This window comes from Melanerpes formicivorus, unplaced genomic scaffold (assembly GCF_026170545.1).
Source record: "Melanerpes formicivorus ecotype bairdi unplaced genomic scaffold, bMelFor1.0.p_v2 SCAF_43, whole genome shotgun sequence".
Classification (NCBI taxonomy): domain Eukaryota; kingdom Metazoa; phylum Chordata; class Aves; order Piciformes; family Picidae; genus Melanerpes; species Melanerpes formicivorus.
In genome coordinates, this window is record NW_027142395.1 from 1,317,820 (window position 1) to 1,332,724 (window position 14,905).

General features: G+C 40.8%; 1 protein-coding gene across 2 annotated transcripts in view; it reads left to right on the forward strand.

Moving 5' to 3' along the window:
* BABAM2 (BRISC and BRCA1 A complex member 2) overlaps nt 1-14,905 on the forward strand; it is a 216,650-nt gene that overhangs the window by 189,775 nt on the left and 11,970 nt on the right. For both annotated transcript variants that reach the window (XM_068158815.1, XM_068158814.1), the window contains exon 11: nt 2,764-2,917. In XM_068158815.1, the coding sequence (XP_068014916.1) occupies nt 2,764-2,917 (154 nt within the window). The remainder of the gene's footprint in view (nt 1-2,763; nt 2,918-14,905) is intronic.

Consider the following 14,905-nt stretch of genomic DNA (forward strand, 5'->3'; position numbering starts at 1 on the left):
CTGAGCTGAAGAACTGTATGTATAACATTAAAATGGAGAGCCTGTTTGTTTGTTTCATAATTTTTCCATGGTGCTGTCCTTCAGAGGCTGTGGCACACATCTACTGTCTGCAAGTGAAGGAGCCAACTTGCTTGCTGATAAATGGCCTTGATACACCAATGTTTTTCAGGGTTGTTATTTAATAATCACATTATAAAGAGGAATTCGACAGAGCAATCTTTGAATCTAACCTTTGTTACAGCCCTCAAATTAGCAGAACTCTGCCCATGTCATTACTGCTTAAATATCTGGTGGAAGCTGCTCTGTGAGCTGAGTCACCAGGACTCTGGGAGTTATCACGTGTAGCTCAGACACTGGGTCATGAACTGAGCAAATACTGTTGTCCACAATGATTTGATGAGACTATGGCTGGAATATAACGTTTGGCATTGTGTACTTCACAGCTACAATTTTACTCATGTTGCTTGGAGTTCAATCAAAGCTACAGTTTACTCATGTTGCTTCGAGTGCATTTTAGATGAAAGGGAGCATGGTGTGGCTGATGCACATTCAGATATGATTAGAAAAACTGAAAAATTAAGGAACTTTCAGGATGATAGCGTAAGATTGGGAAAATAAATGCTGCCTTACACTGGTATCTCAGTCTGTGGCCAGAGATTTCAAAAGAAGTGCTGGAATCTCTGCTCCATGATGCATTTAAAAGCAGAAAATAAAGTGCATTACCAAGTGCACTGGAGGGGAGATCCTGTTCTGCCTGATCACAGAATCACAGAATGTTAGGGGCAGGAAGGGACCTCGACAGATCATCTAGTGCAACACCCCTGCCAGAGCAGGATCACCTACACCAGGTCACACTGGAACAATCCAGGCAGGTTTTGAATATCTCCAGAGGGGGAGACTCCACAACTCCCCTGGGCAGCCCATTACAGTGTTCTGTCACACTCACACTGAACACATTTTTCCTCACATTTACATGGAAGGTGCTATGCCCCAGTTTCCACCTATTACCCCTTGTCCTGTCACTGGGCATCACAAAGAAGAGCCTGACTGCACCCCCTTGTCACTAACCCTTTACATATTTATAAACTTTAATGAGGTCATCCCTCAGTCTCCTCCTCTCCAAGCTGAGGAGCCCCAGCTCCCTCAGTCTCTCCTCATAAGAGAGGTGTTCCACTCTCTTAATCATTTTTGTGGCTCTGCACTGGACTCTTTCAAGCAGTTCCCTGTCCTTCTTAAACTGAGGGGCCCAGAACTGGACACTGCGTTCCAGATGCAGCCTCACCAGAGCTGAGTAAAGAGGGAGGAGAACCTCTCTCAATCTACTAACTAGAGCCCTTCTAATACACCCCAGAATGGCATTGGCCTTCTTGGCCACAAGAGCATATTGTGGGCTCATGGTCAACCTTCCATCCACTAGAACCCCCAAATCCTTTTCCCCTTCACTGCTCTCCAGCAGGTCAGTCCCCAACCTATACTGATCCATGGGGTTGTTCTTTCCCATATGCAAGACTCTACACTTGCCCTTGTAGAACTTCATTCAATTACTCCCCATCTCTCCAGCCTAAGTCCCATTGAATGGCAGCACAACCCTCTGATGTGCCAGCCACTCCACCCAGTTTTGCTGACAGTGCACTTGGTGCCCTCATCCAAGTCATTGATGAATATATTGAATAGTACTGGCCCCAGTACTGTCCCCTGAGGGACTCCACTAGATACAGGTGGATGTCCCTGCTTACTGCGGACTAGATGACCTCTAGAGGTCCCTTCCAATTCACCGCATTCTGTGATTCAGTGATTGTTTCAGTGTGCAGAATTAAAGACTTGTGATTTGGAGGATAACAAAAAGTACAGTGTTAGATGCATTATAAATTAAGTCTACACCTTTTAAAGAAATGCACATTCCTATGTTAGTTTTGGTGTTAGATGAGAGATTGAATACAAATAATTCCAGTATTTTGTCATAATCCAATGTAACTAGATTTCTTTTTCAAGAGTTCTAAATTAACTAGATTTCTTTTCAAGATTTCTAAAGCTTCTTGAGATTAAAAGTAGGCCAAGAAAATCTAAGCTGTAAATCTTAAGTTTAAAAAGCAGTTTCTGACCATAATATTAACAGTCATCGATGATTTTACTGTTCTGTCAAGTCTAGTGGATCACGAGACAGGGCTAAGCAAAGGGAACTAAGAGGTTCTGATTTTTATTTTTAGTGAGATATTTTGGATATTAATGACTTTGCAGCATATTTTGGGATTTGGGGGGGGTGGTTATGTCTAGCAGATGACAGCAAGTTGAGATCGTTTCCAACTTGTGACTGAATCTTACTACTTCCTTTATCAAATCATGCAACCACTTGAGGTCTCAGACAGCTGTAAAATGGGATGATAATGCTCTTGATGTCTACAGGGACACTAAAGTGAATGGGCTAAAGCAGATAAAGATCTGTTTCACTATAAAGGAAAATAACTTATTTTTTTCCATAATGGTGTAAATGTTATGACTAACACAGAAGCGCAGCAGATAAACAGGGGTTTTAATTCTGTGCTTTAGAAAAAGATTTGGATACCGCACGGCATCTCAGAGAGCAATATGTTGGAATCATCACATGTAAGAAATACAGACATATGTTTTAGAAGTAATCATCAATTCCTCCTTTTCTGTTCACCTTTGAAAAGAATTCTTTATTTCCAGTTTTAAAAAAAATGGGAGGTGGGGGGTGGGGATTCAGTTGTGTATTTTTCTGATGAGGGTTTTTTTTTTCCTCAGTTGACTTACCCCTGTACTTTCCTCGAGACCAACCAACCTTAACATTTCAGTCCGTCTACCACTTCACGAACAGCGGCCAGCTGTACTCTCAGGCCCAGAAGAATTACCCTTACAGTCCCCGCTGGGATGGCAACGAAATGGCCAAGAGGGCAAAGTAAGTGACATTGCTGTTCCCTACTAAATATTCCATTTGTCAGTAGAAGTTTCCTGGATTGAGCTTTAAATTTCCAGTGTGGCAAAAGCTGAACCTCTTTTTGTTGTAGCGTTGTCATGTATGAGTATAGACAGATGATTTATTAATCATGGTCATTGCATTAGTGCCAGAAGACTGATCAAAAGAAGACTCTTTCTGCTAGATGTTGTATGGGTTCAGAGTGGTGGCAATCTACGCTCCAAAGAGCTTCCAATCTAAGTAGACAAGATAGCCCCCAGCAGGAGTAATATGCATGGTAGCAGTTCAGTCAAGGTAACTTCATGGTTTTTGTGTGGGTGTTGAGGGGACCCTGAAGGGAAGCATGTGAGATGGAGAGAGCAAAGAAGAAAAACCTGAAAGATATGGAATTAGATTGTAATAAAGTAACACAGAAGAACATGAGGAGGCTTACCAAACCACCAGTCTTGAGAAAGATAGCTGAAACTCTGAATATCTATTTGTTTGATTCTTTTTCTGATGGCTAGAAACAGAGAAATTCTGACTCTTTCCTCAACAGTTTTTCTGCAAGTCTTTGTTTTGGGTTGTGGAGACACCACTTCAGTCTGAGTATTCCCTTTTAGTTAAAGATGACAGGGCAGCTTCCCCACGGTTGCTCACTCTCTTCTGACTTGCAAGAGCAAGTTCCAGTGGGCAGTGGTGCCCCTTTTGTATACTAGATATGATGTCTGTCTATTCATGAAGCAAAAGAGATTTTACCTCAATGAAGTGATACAGACAACAGCTTTGCCTGCAGTATTTTGATTTTGCTAAATGTAAAAGTGTTGGAACAGCAAGAGATTTAAGCAGGCTGATTTTCAGTAGTTCAGCCTGTAAAGGCATCAAACTGAATAAATGCCAAGGCATACTGGGATGAACTGTTTTGAATGACAATCAGGAGATTAAGTTAAATTAGCAGAGATGCATGAATAAGAGTCGAAGGAAAATAGTTCAAGCTGAGTAAATCAAATGAATGGCATGGTCAGAGACTGACTGTAATTTGGAAATGATGGAAGCAAACAACAACTGACTTAAGAGTTTGTAGATTTTATACTAATTTAAATTTTATGGAGAACATCAAATAACATTTGATTTGGGATTTTGATGCATGGTAATAGAAATATTTTTGCTGGTATTTGGTGTTATTGCTGTGCTGTCTAGGAGAGCCATTTCATAGTATCATAGTATCAATCAGGGATGGAAGGGACCACAAGGATCATCTAGTTCCAACCCCCCTGCCATGGGCAGGGACACCCCACACTAGATCAGGCTGCCCAGAGCCTCATCCAGCCTGGGCTTAAACACCTCCAGGGACGGGGCCTCAACCACCTCCCTGGACAACCCATTCCAGGGCTTCACCACTCTCATGGGGAAGAACTTCCTCCTCACATCCAGCCTGAATCTCCTCACCTCCAGCTTCATTCCATTCCCCCTAGTCCTGTCACTACCTGAGATCCTGAGAAGTCCCTCCCCAGCATTCCTGTAGACCCCCTTCAGATACTGGAAGGCCACAATTAGGTCACCTCAGAGCCTTCTCTTCTGCAGACTGAACAGCCCCAACTCCTTCAGTCTGTCCTCATAGGAGAGGTGCTCCAGCCCTCTGACCATCCTCGTGGCCCTTCTCTGGACACCTTCCAGCATGTCCATATCCCTCTTGTAATAGGGGCTCCAGAACTATTACAAACTATTATTCTTCATCAAATGTGATTAATTTTTTTGGTAGACTTCTTGTTTCTTTATCAGAATATTCTGAGTATTTTGTTGAAAAAAAAAAAATAAATGAAACATCAGCTGGAAGCCTGACTGTGGCTGGTTTTGTGCCCATACTACAAAATGCATTTCTTTTGCTGTTGTAAGCTTATAAGTACCTTTGTGCTGTGAAGTGCATTCATGTATGAGTAGGTATATAGAAGTGGACTTCTCTGCCTCACACTTGAAGTTTAGAAGTATCATAACAAATCTTTTTTCAGTAGCACCAAATGTGTATGCTAACTGTCACGTCTGTGTTTTGTGAGGTTATTCATTCCTATGTTTGAGCCTTTGCATTTAAGTTTTACACTGGATACATAATATGAGAAAGATGATGAGAAGCGGGGGAAGGCAGTATGCTGCAATCTCTGAAATAACTATCATTAAGCTAAAAAGAGACCAAGAAGCTGCTCTAGTTAAAAGCGCTTTGCTTGCAGGAACAACTAGTGATTCCTGAGCAGCTACCATAAATAAATCTGTATCAGGAAAAGTATGATGTTATGATACGTGTTAATGTATTTAAAGAACGTTTTAACACAATTGAGCACCTTATGTAAACAGTGTTTAAAATACTTGCTGGGGCTTCTTAGAATAGGTTAGTGTGTTTCAGCAACACCAAATAACTTCTACTTTATTTTTACTGTAGCTATGGTATGGACCAAGTATATGGGAATATTTGTAGATACACAGGAAAACGTTCCAGTTAAATACATTGGTTCAAGCACTGACAAATGCACCACAGGCAAAAACAGAAAAGAAGGCTACATGATTTAGCCTGTTGCAGCAATGTAATTCTACTCAACTGAAGTAAATTTATCCCTAGATAAGTCAGAGGCAGCTTGTTTGTTCTTCTGAATACTGTCTGTTAGGTTTTGCTTATACGCAGTCTTTTTCCCTCTTTGCCGAATAGTCTCCTAAGTGCTTGGCATCCTTTGAGACAGAGCAGTTCTGTTTATCTTTCTGGCCCTACTGTTCCAAGGCCACAGGACCCCCCACTTGATGTTCTGGTATCTGAACAAATTCTCTGCCCTTACTGTCAGACACTTGAGGGATCAATTTACACCGTCATCCTCACTGTAGTTTAAACCACCATCAAAGATGGCTTTTGCTGTTGTACCAGCTGAATTCATTAGCTGTCCTGTTCCATATTGAATGAGGCATCCATACTGCACTCTTTGTAGAATGTAGAAGCACCACCAAGTTTGAAACATCATCACTCAGATTTCCTCATCTTTAATTTTGGCAAGCCCAACCTCTGTTTTCAGCAACTCAACACAGCCTGCTTATTCATGGGTGGATCTGTCATAAGTTCATGCCAAAAGGACTTTGATTCTGTGCCCAGTCTTCTCCCAGGGTTGGTTTTTCAGTTGTTTGGTTGGTTGGTTGTTTTTTTTTCTAACAGGTGAGCCCATCCAGTTCCTTTGACTCAGGGACTAAACTTGAAAGTCTTGGTATCCTTGCTTATCTTTGTTGCCCCCAGCAGAGGTAGGCATCTCTTTTGAAGTTAGGACTTAACCCTTTGCTTGCCTTGAGACAGTCAGTAGTAGTAAATAAGCAGGGCCAAAATTATTCCCCTAAAATGCATATATTTAGAAGTAGATTCGCACTTGCACACATATCACCTAAATATGAAAGGCAAATTCTCAGATCAGAGTATCAGTTTAGCAGGATCTTTTTTGTTCACAGAGGAAAACTACCTGTATACCTGCTGAAGTAATTGGACCGAGTTATGCCAAATTGAGTTTCTCTTTCTCTCTGTCCTCAACCATTGTTTTAAAAACACCTGGCTCCTTTGAGGCCCACTGACTTAGATGCCTCACTGAGAGATTGCATCTGGTAACTGAAGCTTGCTGTTGTCTTAGCCCAGGGATTGCCCTCTGACTTGATTTAATTTTAAGGGACAAATCAAGTCCTGATTAAATAATGTGATTCCAGTTGCCTCCAGATTGCTTGTTTCTCGACTAAACACAAAATATTAACCCATTCCTCCAGTTAGAAACAAAATACTCTTACAAATTGCCAAGGTGCTATTTTCTGTCAGTTCACATCTCAGCTCTGCCTCTCTTAAGTCATCTATTTATGTGTCTGTGGCCTCCTGCGTAAGCAGCTTCTCCAAAAGATCCTAAAATACAATAGCAAGCCTAAGAAAATGCAGTATATTATGGAAACTTTAGCAGCCTTGTTTGTGGTGTACGTGTGAAGTAAAACATCTCTGCGTGGTTTCCATGGGAAAGCTCTCTTGTTTTTTGCTTAAATAGGCATTCAAGTGCACATAAATGGAGTCTTTAAAGAACATGCAGACTCTCTGCCTGGGATTTTATGAAGGACTACTGTAAATAAAGCTTGTTTGTTTAGACAAATAAAATTCAGTTCTTAAATGCACTCTGGCCCAATTTCTGTATGACCCAGTGCTGCTCTGTATACTTAGGGTGTACTTCAGGGAGAGTCAGGAGTCAGTTTACTCTTCTATCCTACATAAATCCACCTACTCGTCATTAAAAATAGCAGGAAGATGGAAAACTGGCATCGCAATAAAAGGTTGCTCGTGAGGGTTTGTATTCTTCTCCAAGGTGGCTGATAAAACTGTTCTGAGTGACAGCATGGTCCCAGGCCATTCACCGGTGTTCGCTGAATGCGGTGTTAATTTTATGTATCCCTCAGGGTTCTCTGTGTAAGAGTGAAAGCTTAAAAGGGCTCAAGTGCTCACAACTGTGTGTTGGGTGTTGCTCTGCCATGAGGTCAAGTACATCTTAAGATTATATATAGATGCATCTCTTGTGTGGTACTTAGGCGTCGCCTGCACGGCTGCAGCTACGGCTCATGCGTGGCAATCGTGACAGCGTGGTAAAAGTGTCAGGCTCGTGCACTGGGCCATAGCATCTTAGAATCATAGAATCAATAAGGTTGGAAAAGACCTCAGAGATAATCAAGTCCAACCTGTCACCCTTCAGCATCATAGATTCCTTTTCCTTCAATAGCATCAAATTACATGTGTATCATGTGAAGATGCTAGTTGCTATTTGACTGAAATGGTTGAGTTGAACTTTTATGATCCCTGGTAAGGAGAGGAAATGCAATTTTTGGCCTAAGAAAAGGGTAGTGATAGAAAAAGGTGAGAATTTTATTGCTGTTTAGACAAACTCAGTTGTGTGGAAGTGTGGCCAGCAGGAGCAGGGAGGTCATTCTGCCCCTGTACACAGCACTGATTAGGCCACTCCTTGAGTCCTGTGTCCAGTTCTGGGCCTTTCAGTTTAGGAAAGATGTTGAGTTACTGGAAGGTGTCCGGAGAAGGGCAACAAAGCTGGGGAGGGGTTTGGAGCACAGCCCTATGAGGAGAGACTGAGGGAGCTGGGGTTGCTTAGCCTGGAGAGTAGGAGACTCAGGGGTGACCTTATTGCTCTCTACAACTGCCTTAAGGGAGGTTGTAGCCAGGTGGAGGTTGGTCTCTTCTCCCAGGCAACCAGCACCAGAACAAGAGGACACAGTCTCAAGCTGCACCAGGGGAGGTTTAGACTGGATGTTAGGAAGAGTGATTGGCCATTGGAATGTGCTGCCCAGGGAGGTGGTGGAGTCGCCATCATTGGAGGTGTTTAGGGGGAGACTGGGTGGAGTGCTTGGTGCCATGGTTTAGTTGATTAGATGGTGTTGGATAATGGGTTGGACTTAATGATCTTGAAGATCTCTGCCAATCTGTTTTATTCCTATTCTATTCTATGCTATGCTATGCTATTCTATTCTATTCTAATTGCAATGTGTCAAAAACTTTCTATTGTAGTCAGTAAACTTCTGGTATCTTAATTTTTGTGGGTTAGTTTTTCTATTAACCATTTTTTTCACTCATCTATTTTTAATTTTTTTTGACTCAGAGTTGTTTCACATTTTAGGCAGAATATTTATTAAGACATTTTAGATTCTTTTAAAGTACCAAGTTTTTCTGTTTCCCTGAAACTTCTGGTTTCCACCTGTGCTACCTTGAATCTGACTATGAAGTTTACATGTAAACACTGCAGCTTTTTTATATAATCTTCTCTCCTCGATGGGGTAATTAAGATAATGAATCATTTGTTATTATTTGGGTTGTATTTTAGTATTTTTCCTGCTTACTCACAAAAACAGCAAATTGGTAGTAGATTTCAATGACTGACTTGTTTGCATTTACATCTGTTGTCCTCACAAAGCTTTTTTAATGTTTTTCCATGGCTGTGTTACACGTTACCTTGATCTTAAAAAATAAAATATCACATTAAAATGATAGTAGAAAGCAGCAGACATGAGGACATCATCCTTCCTTCTGTGTGGGTGTTTGAACATTTGCAAAGCTCAGAGAATTCTTTCTGGAGAAGAGCAGCAGGTTAGGTGCAAACTAAGGGGTGAGGTGCTGAGCTGGGTCACTTGTTTAATTTTTGATAGTCTAACATCAGAAATCGAACAAAAGTGATTTCCTTGCCTGAAATCAAGTAAGGCTGACATTTTCTTGCTGCCATTGGGCTCTTTTTCAGAAGAGAAAAGGGCCAATACACTGTGACAGCTGTAGCAAGAAGACATGTGGCCACCCAATCATGTGAAGCTTCCAAAGAAGTTAATTTCATTTCATAGAGCATTAAAACAAGCCTCTGATTTTCTGTAGAAGTGTCAGCTGATGGGAATTATATGTAAAAAGTAGAAAGGCAAATGGGAAAATACATGTTCTGTTTAAATATTTAGTTACTGCATTTGTCCTTGTTGCATGTTCTACATCTAATTTACCAGAAAACCTTGAAAACAGAATTATTTTGATTGCAAGATGTAATAGACAATGTAGATAAAGCTTTTAATTATCATCTTCCCAGGATACTGTTTTCTTTCTGCATTGTATCTCTGCATACAGTACAGATCACAGTGCATACACATGATTGTTGCACTTCTTGGGTCATATTTTTCATGTACTTTTCTTTAAATGTCTCCTTGGATAATTAAGTCTGACTCTTAAGTTATGGCATGTTAGTTTCTGACAGGTGCCTGCCAGGGATCTTCAGTGCTGTCATGCATTATGTGGATTCCAGCCAAGACAGAAGGGCCTGGGTATTTGTTTCTGGTCACTTCTCATTAAAGCTTTGGCTGTGGGAAAAGAAAAACAACTATTTAAAAATGAGGAATATAGGTGCTAGAGCAAGTAGAGATAAAATCTGCTAGGTAACTAGTTTTCCTCTGGTTTTATATAGACATAATATATATGTGTGAGGTCTACTTATTTGTTTTGATATATAGTGAATATTCTTTCTGCAAAGAAGGATTCTCTCGTATTGACAGAAGTGCACAGAGTAGATTGGAGGAGTTAGCTTAGGAGAAGTAGAATATAATTGCACTTTGCTGGAAGACAGAGGCTTTATAGGAATTAATGTAGGTGGTTCTTAGATAACCAGGGTTAGCTGTTGTGCTAGAAACACCGTGATGAACTGTCTGATTTGGCTTCATTAGAGGACTCTATTAGGCATTTGTCAAAGCTGCTATATTTGCATGTGAGCAGGGAAGTATAATTAGAAACTGAAGGAAAAAATGTCCTCTCCTGCTTGATAAGAAAAGGGTACAGAGAAGTACATGAATCACAGAATGTTGGGGTTTGGAAGGTATCTCTGGGGATCATCTAGCCAACCCCACTGCTAAAGCAGGTTCACCTAGGGCAGGCTGCACAGGAGAGCATCCAAGTGGGTTTTGAAAGCCTCTAGAGAACCATAGAGAGCCTCTACACAACCTCTATGGGCAGCCTGGTCCAGTGCTCTGTCAGCCTTACCATAAAGAAGTTTCTCCTCACGTTGAGAGAGTTTGGAAGGAGGTTGAGTTTTAACAGCCCTGAGAAATACTGTTACTTGGTCAATACAAGAGAAACAGTAAGAATCATAGATGGTCTTACCTTCTGGGTAATATATGTAACTGCTCTGTTAAACGCAAAGAAAGGCCACACTAGGTCAAACTGAACATTCACTTAAGCCCCCGTCTCGTGTCTCTGTCATTAGGTGGTAACTGATGCCTGCGGAAGAGCGTGGCAGAGCACGTAGCTGGATTTTCCTGGCATGTTGTGCCATCTTACGGAATGTCTGTATCCAGAATTAGTACATTTTCTATTCAGTAACCCTACCTAGATGGCCTTCTTTTTCATTACTTTTGAACCTGAATCATAACATCACAACATTCTGTGACAATTCTGTACAGATAACATCTGAAGAACAAGCTTTGTCAGTTTATTCATTAGTAGCTCCTGTTAGCTCCAGTTGTTACCCCCTAGCTCTTGTGTGAAGAGACAGCAAATTAATCTACTGATCCCCTCTATAAGTTTTATGATTTTATGAACCTCTTCATGTCTCTTCTGCTCTCCTCACTCCTTCCATCTACTGAACCTTTCCATGTTTCTGATTGTCCTGGTCCTGATTCTTTATCCCTTTACTATTTCTGTCACGTTCTTTCTGAGACGAGGAACTGCATGTTGCCCATTCATTCACCATGACATAGTGATACTGCCTAGTTTACACTTTATTTAAGTTCTAGCATCTGATTTGGTTTTCTGCATACAACTGAAGGTTACACTGACATTTTAATACCAAGATTTCCTTGCTATCTTACTTTCAGAGCGTGTGGGTTTTGTGTATGAAAAATAAAGCCTTTTTCCTCACATAGCTCTCTTTCATGTTTGTCAATATTGACTTTTCACCTGGTATTTTATCTTCTAGTCTCCCTGTGCTGTAAGAGCCATCTGCAGTTCATCAGAGTTGTGCTTCTTTTCTTTTTTTTTTCTGTGACTAGCATTAGCAAGCAGTACTGGCTTCTTTTGCTCACTTTCACAGATCAGGTAGGAATATGTTGAGCAGCAGAGGTCAAAACACCCATTTCTGTGCAGTTCTCAGGTGATTTTACCTTAATAGTACTCATCATTCATTCCTATCTTTTTTTTTTTCCTTCCTTATCTTGACCTGCTGTTTATGCACTCATGGATCTTTTCTGCTGCAGTAATTCTGGTTTCTTAAAAGCCTTTAGAAAACCTTCCAAAATACCTGTTGAGCAATGAGTGTCACTTCAGTCTATGTCATCCACATGGTTTTGGTACCTTAAAAAAACGAGATATTTGTAAAGCCTAAGTTTTGAGTCCTACCCAATGTATTTTATTTACCCAAGTCCTCTAATTCTTGACTTTTTATAAATTTCAAGCTTCTAGCAATTCATAAGGTACAGGCATGAGATGTACTGGTCCACAGTTAACATAGAACACATAGAATACATAGAATAAACCAGGTTGGAAGAGACCTTCAAGATCATCGCGTCCAACCCATCAACCAATCCAACCCACCTAAACAACTAAACCATGGCACCAAACACCCCATCAAGTCTCCTTCTGAACACCACCTCCCCAGGCAGCCCATTCCAATGGGCAATCACTCTCTCTGTATAAAACTTCTTTCTAACATCCAACCTAAACCTCCCCTGGCGCAGCCTGAGACTGTGTCCTCTTGTTCTGGTACTGGCTGCCTGGGAGAAGAGACCAACATCTGCCTGTCCACAACCTCCCTTCAGGTAGTTGTAGAGAGTGATGAGGTCACCCCTGAGTCTCCTCTTCTCCAGGCTAAGCAACCCCAGCTCCCTCAGTCTCTCCTCACAGGGCTTGTGTTCCAAACCCCTCACCAACTTCGTTGCCCTTCTCTGGACTCATTCCAGCAAGTCAACATCCTTCCTAAACTGAGGGGCCCAGAACTGGACACATTATTCGAGGTGTGAGTTCCCTCTGTCCTCCCAGGCTTTTTTAACTGGCTTCACATGCAGGAGCTTATAAGCTATTTAAGAGCTTAAGATTCTCACACTTAAGTTTCTCTAGAACTTGGTTGTGAATATCATCTGGGGCTGGCAATTTTCTTGTTTATGTTTTGTTGGTTTCTTCAGTACCTTTTTGACTGACGTTTCTGTGTGACATTTCAGCTTTTCCAGTACATCCCTTGTAAAGGGTTCTGGTATGGCAGCGACTTTGAGCACCTCCATGGTGAATTTCAATGCAGAAACAGTTTCTTTTATTCTTTGTTAACTTTATTTCATCAGAGTGTTCTTGTTACTTTTTGACTTGCTTTTACACTGTTTGGCATATTTTTATCTGGACAGACAGTTAATTTTCCCTAAAATTCATTTTTAATCTGTGTTACTCTGCTTTTACCTTCAAGTCTCTGTCTGGTTTCCCTGTTTGGAGAGGTCTCTGACCTTTTAGGAGTTATTCTCTTCCTTCTAATAGCAAACATATATCTTTTAAAAGAGAAATACATTCTTTAGTATGCTTTATATAATCACAGACGTGTGGCATCTCATCCTTTTCCTTCTGACTGGTTTGTCCTAATGAATATCCAAGGAGGTTTCTTTTATGTTTTGGTATGTTGCCCTCGGCCCCTGTTGATAAGTAATCTGGCAAAGCAAAGTGGATGGCATGATGAAATCAGTACTTTCACCTGCAAGCAAACTTTGTTTTCAGGGATGCTGATTGTCAGACTCATTATGGATGCATCTGTGGTGTAACCCTTCATTTCCACCTCTGAAATACAACTGAGGGATTCAATAATCTCGCAAAGATCATTCAAATTCTATTATTACTTCTGTGATCTCCTCTCTTCATGAGTCTTTCCTCACAGGCCTCACTCCTGAATGTGATTTTGCCCAGTCTTTTGTGCTTTCTCCTACTTCTTACATTGTCCCTACTTCCCCTCTCCTTATTTCATTGCTTTCTTCAGCCTGCCTTTTATAGTTACAGGAGGTTCCTAGTTGCACGTTACTTGGCATTGCTTTTCTTCTTCAAATCTACTAAATAATTTGCAAAATTATTGCTGTCCAACAGCAGACTTCAGCATGCATATATGTAGCCTAGATAGGGGGAAATAGTGTTTTGATTCAACAATATCTCTTTAAGAAGCTAACCTTCACCTGGAGTGGAAAAATATGGCTATGGCACTTGAGCAAATAGGAAAAAAAGAGCAGGCTTGTCACACTGTAGCTCTTAGGACTGCAAATTTCCTGTGAATTAGCACTGTCTTTTGAAAAGACTATGTGAACATTGAATTTTTCCATGATGGCCTTGGAATATTGTTCTCATGATCCACTGGTAAGGAAGTGGAGTGACCATGCTGTGACAGAGATGTTCCAGTGTCCCCTTTGTACCCGCTACCCCAGCACTGAGTAATTTCTGAGGGGAAAATGGAAGTTAAGAAAGCAGAAGCAAAATTTGCTGTGATCTAAGACCACAAGCCTTCATCTGACTGAAGCAAGTCTATTTATGTACATTGTGGAGAAGGTGAAGGAAGTGAAGTGTTTATCTCTTGAACTGGCAGGCAGAAGGCATTGATAAAAATGTTTCAAAATGAGAGGATGGTTTTGCGTTGTATGCTTTGGGACATTTGGAGCTACTGTGTCTGTGCAATACATCTTCATAACTTCCCAAATATCTGTATCAGAGACGTGTGTGAAAATAAATCCCAGATGATTCCAAGAAGTTGCTTGCATAGTTATTTGCCTTGGTCTGTATGCACTGATTATGTCCAGTAGCTGTAATTTTTACCTATAATTGTCAGTAAAGACCCATGCACTCGGGAGCACATATATCTTGGAACCAAAGTTACCATCTTCTACAAAGTGATGACCCTGCTTAGGCTTCTTGTTTAAAATAAACATTAATTGCCAGCCTACATAATGATCTATAGTCCTGGCTCCACAGCAGTTCCCTAGAACTCCCTTCCTTTATGTTTTGCCTTTAGTCATGTTGTTATATTTGTGGTTGTTTCGTGATTTGAACAGATTGTCAAGATTCATTTTGCTTTATGGTAAGTTGGACAGCAGAGTCATCTTAATTTCTGCAGCAGAGCTGTGCTGAATTCTTGACTTTATTTATGAAAGCAGTTGATAGAATAGGTTTTATGGAACAGACACACAAATGTATAACCAAATGGAAAATTTAATTTCTATTTCTGTTTGCTTTGTGTGGAGCACAGCCCCCTGGTATTTCTGCAAGCAAAAAAAAAAAATGAAAGCATGCCTAAATGCAAACATTTCTTCTACCTTTCTGTGTGACTTGAATCAGAAATTGTGATAACTCCCAACAAGAACTTTTGGAGGAAAAATACATTGTTAGTAAAATACAGAAAGCAGCTTTTGGACATGAGTGAAATTTAGTGTTTAAACTTCACGTGTGCCTAGTTTCAGTTGTTC